Source organism: Leguminivora glycinivorella, chromosome 25 (assembly GCF_023078275.1).
Source record: "Leguminivora glycinivorella isolate SPB_JAAS2020 chromosome 25, LegGlyc_1.1, whole genome shotgun sequence".
Lineage (NCBI taxonomy): Eukaryota > Metazoa > Arthropoda > Insecta > Lepidoptera > Tortricidae > Leguminivora > Leguminivora glycinivorella.
In genome coordinates, this window is record NC_062995.1 from 10,626,196 (window position 1) to 10,635,772 (window position 9,577).

The 9,577-nt window shown below is 36.0% G+C and overlaps 1 protein-coding gene across 1 annotated transcript; it reads right to left on the reverse strand.

The window, feature by feature from the left end:
- Positions 1 to 4,664: 4,664 nt before the first annotated feature.
- LOC125239116 lies at positions 4,665 to 9,216 on the reverse strand. The gene has a single exon (XM_048146611.1). It carries the CDS (start codon positions 8,448 to 8,450, stop codon positions 5,430 to 5,432), a length of 3,021 nt encoding a protein of 1,006 aa, XP_048002568.1. The 5' UTR covers positions 8,451 to 9,216; the 3' UTR covers positions 4,665 to 5,429.
- Positions 9,217 to 9,577: the final 361 nt, after the last annotated feature.

Here is a 9,577-nt window from a genome sequence, read left to right on the forward strand (position 1 = left end):
AATATATGAATAGTGGTTGTGTTTAAACATAATTTCTATTTAATAAGTCAAAGAGAAAGATGACATGAATTGACCGTGACGTCACTCCTCAGTATTTCATAGTAATTCCATGTCAGCAAATCGTTTTGACAGTTCTTAAAAAGAAGCTGATTTGACTAGTAGGAAACTAGCCTAGTGTACCAAAATGTTGCCATTCAAAGAAAAATTTTTGGTAGTTTTTCTTTTTCTCTAAAAGTTTCTCTGAATTGAAAAAAAAATCCACTGTTTATTAGCATCACTATCAATGATAGTGTTATTGTCAAAATGACAGCCGGCCTTTTTTGGTAGTTTTTTTATTTTTATTATCAGTAAATTATTTCACATTTAAAATTTGTGCTAGGAGATTAACTTACTATCAAAAGTATCAGATTGTCAAAACTGAGGTTCACAAATTTTAATCCCATTTGGAGAGATGGCAGTCTATGCGAAGTTTATTTATTAAAACGTAATTTATCAAATCACAATTGGAACTTGGTCGCCATTTTGTATTTTTAAGTTTATTTCGTTGGCGTTTGGAGCGCCATCTTACATTGTAATGTGTAAATTATGAATTATCTGCACCTATTTATATTTAGGATTAATTTATGAAATAAAAACGTTGTTTCAATATTGTGTTTTTTTTATTACTTATATTTTTGTGATCCTTTCAGCTAATGATCATTGAACAAAACAAAACTAGAAACCTTCCATCGGGCGGACCGTATGCTTGTTTGCCACCGACGTAGTATAAAAAAACCATTTTTGCAAAAAAGTGTGACTTTTACACTCTGCTGTTGCCGCAGTATATGTTATTTTCCTGTATACATGGACACCTTTTTTTTCTTTACGTTTTAAAAAATTAAACGGCCAATATCTCAAAAACCGTGACATTTTCATTAAGGTCAAATTCGCTAAATGTGATAGCTAATAATGAGATGTCCTATCAATTCTTTTCGCTTTGGCGTTTGTTTTAGGACACCCGGTATCCTCGTAAGGCCCAATGTGCATTACAATGTACATAGTTGTTGCAATCTGATTTGAATCTTTCAAGAACCAAATAAAGTAGAATTTCCATCATTACATTGATTTTTTAAAAAACTAAATTACCAATTTACTTATAGAATAAGGTTCAAAGTCAAAATGGGAAAACTAACTAAATATGGTGGGCCTTAGGGCGTAAGACGCGTCCTAGCGCGTCCTTCCTATACAAAATGTACTGAGGAGACGTTTTTTAAATTACATTCGGGCTGCGTGGCGCTGACGTCCGTTCCGCGTCTCAGGACATGCGTCGCCTGAGTGAGGATGGTCCCTTACGAGGGTATAGTTACCAAACATGGAAAATGTAGGCACTAGGCAGTAACACAAAAAAAACATGAGTTTATTATCTGTTTATTAGTCTTTGGTAGGTATACATACATTAAAGAATGTGATCATCCAGATTTGACAACAAATATTTTATACTACATATTAAATTTTGTTGCGTGAAATCGAATCATAAGTACCAAATACACGGTGTAACATGCGGAAACCGAATAATTTTAACAGCGTATTCCTCATAATATTAGAAGAGTAAAATGTCATAAAAACTTTTCTGGATTTCGCATACTTTCAGAGTTATAAGCATCAAAAAAAGAACAATTACTTATTATTTCTTAGAACAAAACGCCATTTCTGGCGATGATGCCGTATATATCGGACATAATCTAACTATCCTCGTTGATAGATGTCAAAAAATAACTAATTTTTATTTTAATTACCAGTTTTACAAATAACATTTACTTTTTATGTGAAAAAATTAAAAAAAGTTACACAGCAATAATCAATTAAATCTTGACACAAAAAATGCGGCAAATTTAAAAATGTAGGGCTCATCGGCCAATTGATTTCGTAAAACGCATGCCTTCGTCTGTGTTTGATAAGGATCCTAACATATGGCCACACCTCGGACACTGGCGATCAAATATATGAAAGGTGTGCGTTCCTAGCACACATTCTAAGCTCGTGTAGGTGAACGCGTACCATACTTGTATGAGTGAGATATGACAGGTCGACTGGTCGCGTTTTTGACAGGCGGTAACTGTGAGGTAACCGATAGCGGGTGGTCGTCACTTTCAGCGGGGAGCGGGAGTGGCCATACTGTACGATAGTACCTACTCTTTATCACGCCGTGTCTTGGGTGGGCGACGGTCGCGCGACCGTCGCCGTCGCGTCTCATCGCATCGTCTACTTTCCATATCGATAAGGCTTGATTTCGTATGCGCCGTATCGCCGTCGCGCGACCACCGCGCGACCGTCGCCCACGCAAGCCACGGCGTTATACTGTGATATGGCGTTAGTTAGACTTTAAAAAACATGTCAAAGTTAATTATTTTATGATATTTTTTTGACAGAAACAGACGATAGGTTAACCTTGACGTTTGCGGAATCGTCGACGAGCCATATAACACTTACAAATTCATTGAAAATGTAGGTTTATTTCGCGCCTTTTTTAGTCCCAAGATTTGGTTAAAACCGTCTATTATTTGGTCTATACCGGTCGAAGTTAAGCGGTCGACAGTGTCGACACATTACGCGGACGTCCGCGGACGCGACTGTCTAGTGTGCACCCTCTTAAAACATCCAGCGCGCCAGATGACGTCCGCACTTAAACAAAGGATACTATAGACTAGACAGCCAAATAATAAGAGTTTTGAATGATTCACGGTTATTTTCATTAGACTTATATTGACCGGGATATAGACCGTGATTACCTTTTTGATTTTTGTCGAGCTCCCGATATTTCGACGCAGTTGCATGCATCATGATCACGGAAAACTGACGAAGGCGGGTGGATGTTAAAGTTGTATAGACAGCGCGCGATCTACCCTCCTTCGCGCGCGTCGGCTGCGTTCACTTTCAGCGTTACCACTGGTCGCGTTCACACTCGATGGTCTGTATCCCGGTCAATATAAGTCTAGCCAAATAATAATACCACTACCGAACGGGATGGTCACATACAAATTATAATAAGAGTGACAGAGAGCAAAATGTTATTTTTTGTCTTTGTCATAGTTTCACTTTTCCGCCGTTGCCACAAACGAGTTTGTGGCAAACAATAAGGACTTGACTTGTCAAGCTTATTATCCGCCCAAATTACGTAGGTTGTTTATGGTAAACTGCACAGAACTTAATTTAGATAGAAGAAACAAATTCATATATTTGTATAGGGGCCGAGCGTGTCAAATTTTGTACTGAAGTTGATTCTTGCCTGTAATTTTAAATATGTCTCAGGCTCTTGATTGTTCATAATTTTTGTGTTGTTGCAATTGAATATCACGTAACGAGACATTTTTTATGTTTTGGTTGACTTCAACACAAAAATTGACGCCCGAAAGCTGCAAGCTGCGAGTAAAGACGGACAACTCAGTGGATTTCACTGAGTTCATTTGACACGCTAAGTAGATACGTTTGCTTGATCTATGGTATATATGACATCTGTGGTAAACTGTCAGCCATTTCTAAAGTGATTCTTAAATTCGCTCCATTATTCTATATCTCCAACCTTCCTATGTCCAATATAATGATGCATTCAGGGTGATGCTGGGGTTGCCGCGCTACTGCAGTGCATCGGGCATGTTTGCGGAGGCGCGCACCGCGTGCTTCTATACCACTCTGCGCAGGCGGTGCGCGTCCTTGCTAAGCAGAGTGCGTGCTAGCCCCAACACCATCCTGAGCATGATATCCAACAGGTTTGATTGCCCTTACATAAATAATTGCTTGTCCTTGCATCTAAGTAGAAATGTAAAATAGGGGTAGAAATGTAAATGTATATTGAATTTAATTTAGCTTTAATTTTTGTAATTAAATTTAAATTTAATTTTATAATTGAAATCAAATGTAATTTTATAAATTTTAATTTTATTTTATTTATTGCTGACATTTCTGACATTTTTATACATTGACTTATAATTATAATATATTTATTTGAATTTTAAATAGCCTAGGACTATATGTAATTCTAATTTAATCTGTGAGTTTTTATGATTTTATCTTTTAAAATGCTATAATATAAACAGAAAAAAAAAAAAAAAATGTCAGTATTGTCGCAAGTATAATTTTAATTTTTGAAATTACTGGTAAATTATGTATTTTTATTTTGAACTGTGATTTATTTATTTTAATTGTACTGTTATTTTAATTGGACCATATGTTGTCTGAAATAAACGGATTTATTATTATTATTATTATTATATCTGTCCCTTACGGGTGTACGCTTGCGTCAAGTCTATAGTATCCTTCGTCTGAGCGTCCGCACGGCAGTGCGCTGAAGGCCACGTCCACGACTTACGCCCGGTAGTTTGCACAGTTTAGTGTATATTCATTGTCTAGATCGCGTCCGCGGACGTCCGAACTAGTGTTCTTTAGTATTACATTGCAGATGGAGCTAGCAATGCTTTGAAGAGGAGGAAAGAATCAATATTGATCAGTAAGCGTCTCTGTATTTCGACTAGTAAGGACTGTTTTGAGCCTCCGTGATTTTACTTTTAGAATCAAGTTTATATATTTTTATCTATTACAAATTGCAACAAACATCAATAAATGCTTATTTACACGCATACTTACTGAAAACATGACAAATATGTATTTGCAAATGAATAGTAGGTAAATAGCATCCATCACATCTATTTAGAGGCTACATTTCAGTCGTACGGTTTTAGTAATTGTCCAATGAAAATACATACCTACCTAAATATTTCAAGTATTTTAACCACAACCAAGTTCAGAGTTTATTTTGTACCTACATATGTTTTTAACTTTTTATATACAACAGATACAAATTTCACAACTACAGAGGCGGAAACTGCAAAGTTTCGAACGAGTCGGAAACGTTCTTAAGAATAGGCTAGTTTCCTACTAGTCAAATCAGCTTCTTTTTAAGAACTGTCAAAACGATTTGCTAATATGGAGTTGCTATGAAATACTGAGGAGTAACGTCACGGTCAATTCATTTACTTAATAATTATCATTATCTTTGACTTATTAAATATAAATTATGTTTAAGTATAAACATAACTCCCTACTGTCCATATTATAATTATGTGGTGCTTTATTTCGTGCACTGCATAAAATATTTTATTTTACGTATAGGAAACTAGCCTATTACATGAAATTACGAAAATTGACATTTTTAGAAATGGAAGAATTTTCTACACACAAAAATACCAGACATTTACGAAAGTTTTCGGTAACTTTCTAACAACAACATCCTGGCAAAAACGAATAGAAAAATATAGGGGCGCCACCGTCTATGAAAATCGCAAAACCGTTTGGCAACTATTCTGACACCTGTGTGTGTTGCTATGATAAAAAACAATAGCTCCATTTCTACTCTTTTTTGCAAAGCTGCAGTAGTTTCAACTTTAGAAGTATATCTACATTTCCGGGAAATCGAGAAATAATGCCATTTCGCCTCCGCACAAATGAGTGTGCAAATCAACATCATTTTCAAAATCAATGCCGCACTTCAGACACTTCAACAGTTTAATTTCAATACTCTTTAGATCCGCTTCTGTATACTCTTTCATTTCGTTTGTGGCATAATCTGTACAGGCGAAATCTTCAATCGTAAAATCGGAGCTGTCAATGGCTTCCTTTGTAACATCTGTATTTGCTATAGTTTTATTTGACACACCTAAATCATCAATTTCACTTGCATACTCAATATTTTCGCTCTCTTGTTCTACGTAATCGCTATTATCAGCCTCTGCCACTGTACTTATAGCATCATCTATAAAATCTGTCCCTGTAAGCGCCTCTATAATATCTTTACTACTTAGAACTTTTCCAGGTAACTTAGTCGGAGCTTTCTTGGCTAATTCTGTGCCAAGGACATCAATGAAAAATGTGCTTTCGAGAGCTTGGTCTGTGAATTCATTGCCAAGAACATCTTCTAACTCAATATGATCTTCAGCGAACTCTGTACTTGAGAGAGTTTCTAACAAATCGGTATTTTTAATGGTTTTCTTTATTGTACTTCCATCTTTTGCAAAATCAGTGCTGCTTAGAGCCTTGTCTATAAAATCAGTACTTGTGAGCGTTTCTTCCTCAAATTCTGTACTTTCCAGCTCTGCGCATTCGGTGATTCCAAAATCTTCAATAGCATAATCTGTAGCTAGGGGATCCTCCGTATATTCCGTTAGTCCAAGATCTTCCATAGTGAAATTTGAACTGTCAATAGCGTCTTTTATAATATCTGTATTTCCAAGAGTTTTCTCAGAGCACTCTGCTATTTCTAATGCCTCTATAAAATTATTTGCTAGGTCTTCTGTTGACTCTAAACTTTCAAGTATGTCTTCACTTATCACTGTCCTTGTGAAAACTTTATTTTCGACTTCTGTATAAACAATGTCTTGCGTATCAATCCCAAGGTCTTCCATACTAAAATCTGAAATATCAATAGCTGCCTTTATAATATCTATGTTACCAATTTTTTCGCTCAATTCTGTACATACAGGTGTATTTTTAGCGACATCTGTTAAATCTGTTATATCTGCTAGTAAATTTGTGATTCCAAGAGGCTCATTCCTATCGTCATTTAAACTGGATTGTTCATAATCTTTTCTCATTCTCAATTCTTCCATATTAAAACTAGAACTTTCAATAGCCGCCTCTATAATATGTGTGTTTCTGCTTGATTTCTTGTTCATCTGTTCATTTTCACATTCTGCATTTTCAAAAACTTCTATTGAGTCGTTATTTTCAATGAAGACCTCCGTAGTTGCTGCATTTAGGTGTTTAGCACTTGTGAAGGTCTCTCCTGGGAGCTTTTTGTTGTCATCCGAACCTTCTGATAGTTTAGAATAAGTGCCTTGAAGTGCTTTATCAGCACTTTCATAGTGATCCTCGATAAAGTCTGACGCTGATTCTATACCCAAGGTTTTTATTTCTTCTGCGTGTTCTGCAGTCAAAATCTGTTCTGCACATTCTGTACTTTGTAGTGTTTCTACGTATTCTACATTCCCAAGTGTTGCCAATCTGTAATCTTCAGTAGGGATTTTATCACTGTAATCTGTTAATTCTGGAGCTTTAAACACGTGAGTAATTGCTAGTGCTTCTGTATAATCCGCATTTTCAATGGAATTATCTATATTTTCTGTAGTTGAAATTTCTTCCTTTTTAATTTTTGCTTGTGTATTTATTTTCATATTTTTATTTTTTTCGATCATTTCTTTTATATTCATGTCCTTCATATGAATTCTTCTGAGATGCCTGTTAACATCAATTTTGGTTCTAAATAATTTGTTACAAATTCCGCAGGGAGCCTCTTTTTTCAGAATCATATGAATTTGAATATGCTTTACTAAATTTTTCTTTTTGCTAAATGCTTTGTTACATATGTCACAGTAAAAATTAGCATCAGCTCTTTTCACTCGTGGCTTTGTGTGAACTCGTTTAGTATGCCTATTCACATGGCTGTTGCATTTAAATAATTTATGGCAGAATTTACACGAAAACGTTTTTTCAAAATGTGTCTTTTTATGGAAAAACAGATATTTGGTGCGAGTGAACTCCTTTTCGCAAATGTCACATTTGTGAGTTTTCATTTTCGTGGATTCCTCCGGTTTCATATGCACTCGTTTCGCGTGCCTTTTTGCGTCATCGACAGTTTTATAAACTTGATAACAGATTTCGCACTGGACCTCCTTAACATCGATATGAGTTTTTTTGTGTTTCAGCAAGTACGATTTTAAAGAGAATTCTTTATTACATATATCACAGTTAAATTGAGTTTGCGTTGAGTGTACAGCCCTCACATGAATTCGCAAGTGTGTTGAACATTTGAACGTCTTACTGCAAATTTCACAAGTTTGTTCGGCGTCTTCAGGGGGATGCGTTACAGCCACATGTCTTTGCATGTTAATGACACTCTTAAAAGTTTTGTTGCAAATCGAGCAGGTGGCAGTTTCTAAAGAATGTACTGTTTCTAAATGCCTTTTCAGCAGAGCTTGGTCGGACAACTCCTTCCCGCAAACTTGGCAAGTATTTGTCTTTTCATTATCGGTATGATTACGCTCAACATGCCAGTATAAGGCAGTCTGGGTAGAAAGCTTTTTCGGACATTGAGGACACGGTATGTCTGGTTCTTTCAAGTCTTTGATGGGCGGTTCATCAGTCCTATGGTGAGCCTTCTCGTGTCGCCTCAAGTTCTTAATTGTTTTATACTTTCTATGGCATATTTTACAGAAATATTGATTGCGGGGATGAACAGACTGCAGATGGTGCTTGAAGTGTTCCATGGATATGGATATGTGACTGCATATTGGACATGTGTACGTTGTTTCTTCCAGCTCAGGAACTAGTTGTATATTTGGTAAAACCAATATATTTGGGCCGCTATACAAACTCGGGCTTAGAGATATGTCTGTAGACGGATGGATTAGAGTCATATGCATTTTTTATTTTAGTAAATAGCTTAAAAACGTTCTTGACACTGCTATTCCATGAAAAAATATAGTATTTTTTTAATAATTCCGTTGAAATAAATTAAAGTACATTTTTTTCTTTGACCTCGTTCCTTTTTTTTATATTTTCGATGCACTTTTCACTTTTAAGCACTATTTTGATGAGTTTCTTCCAAAAATTCAAAAGATGTAATGTTTTTTGTAGCCATTTACTCACTGAACAGTGCCTTTTCATTATAACACAATTTTCTTTCCATTTTCAAACGTTGCATCGGTCGCGCACGGGCTCAAGGCTGTTACCCGTTTATTTTCAGTTCTAATAATACTTTAGCAACTATTACGATCAATACTGAAAACTGAATTCCTGGATTTCAGGCTGTCAGCTGTCATCTGTCACTTCGGTACTGAAAACGTCAAAATACGGAGCACAGCTCAGGGAGGGGCGGTTTTTTATTCAGTATTGATTTTCCTGACCTACATCGAGTGAAATAGGTTATGAAAAGTATGCTCAAAGGCAAAAGGCTCAAAATCGAATGTTGTCTACATACAGTGCCCTACTTTTATGACCTCTTCAAAAGATAATGGTAATCGAAAATGTTTGCAATACATTGCGGCATTTGTCCGAATAATTGAATTCGTTGCGTCTACATAACCGGCATTTTATCTAAAATAGCTTTGTATGTTACTTTTGCCGTTAGAAAAGGCGGCAAATTAAAAATGTTGGCATGGCGTGGAGAGTTATTTTTTATTTATTTGATCTTTAGGGATCATCCACATATTACGTCACACCAAATTTCAGGTTTTTGGACCCCTCCCCCCCCCCTATGTCACGCTTTTTTGTATCCCTTTAACAGGGATTGTCACATTTAGTATGACCCCCCCCCTTACACTGTGACGTAATATATGGATGACGCCTAATATTGGACAACGAATCACAATTGTACAATAGGTGAACTTAATGCCATAAGGCATTATAGGTTTTAATGGATGCAGTTTAATCCTAAAGAAAAAAATAGCACCTTTTTTACTTCCAAAATTGCTAAAATTTCAATATAGTAAGCTGATACAATTGTCCATAGATGTTATACCACAGGGGTTGGCGGCAGGGGGTGTACGTT

Coding starts and splice junctions, on each gene's coding strand:
- LOC125239116 (XM_048146611.1), bottom strand. CDS start 8,450: ATGCATATGACTCTAATCCATCCGTCTACAGACATATCTCTAAGCCCG.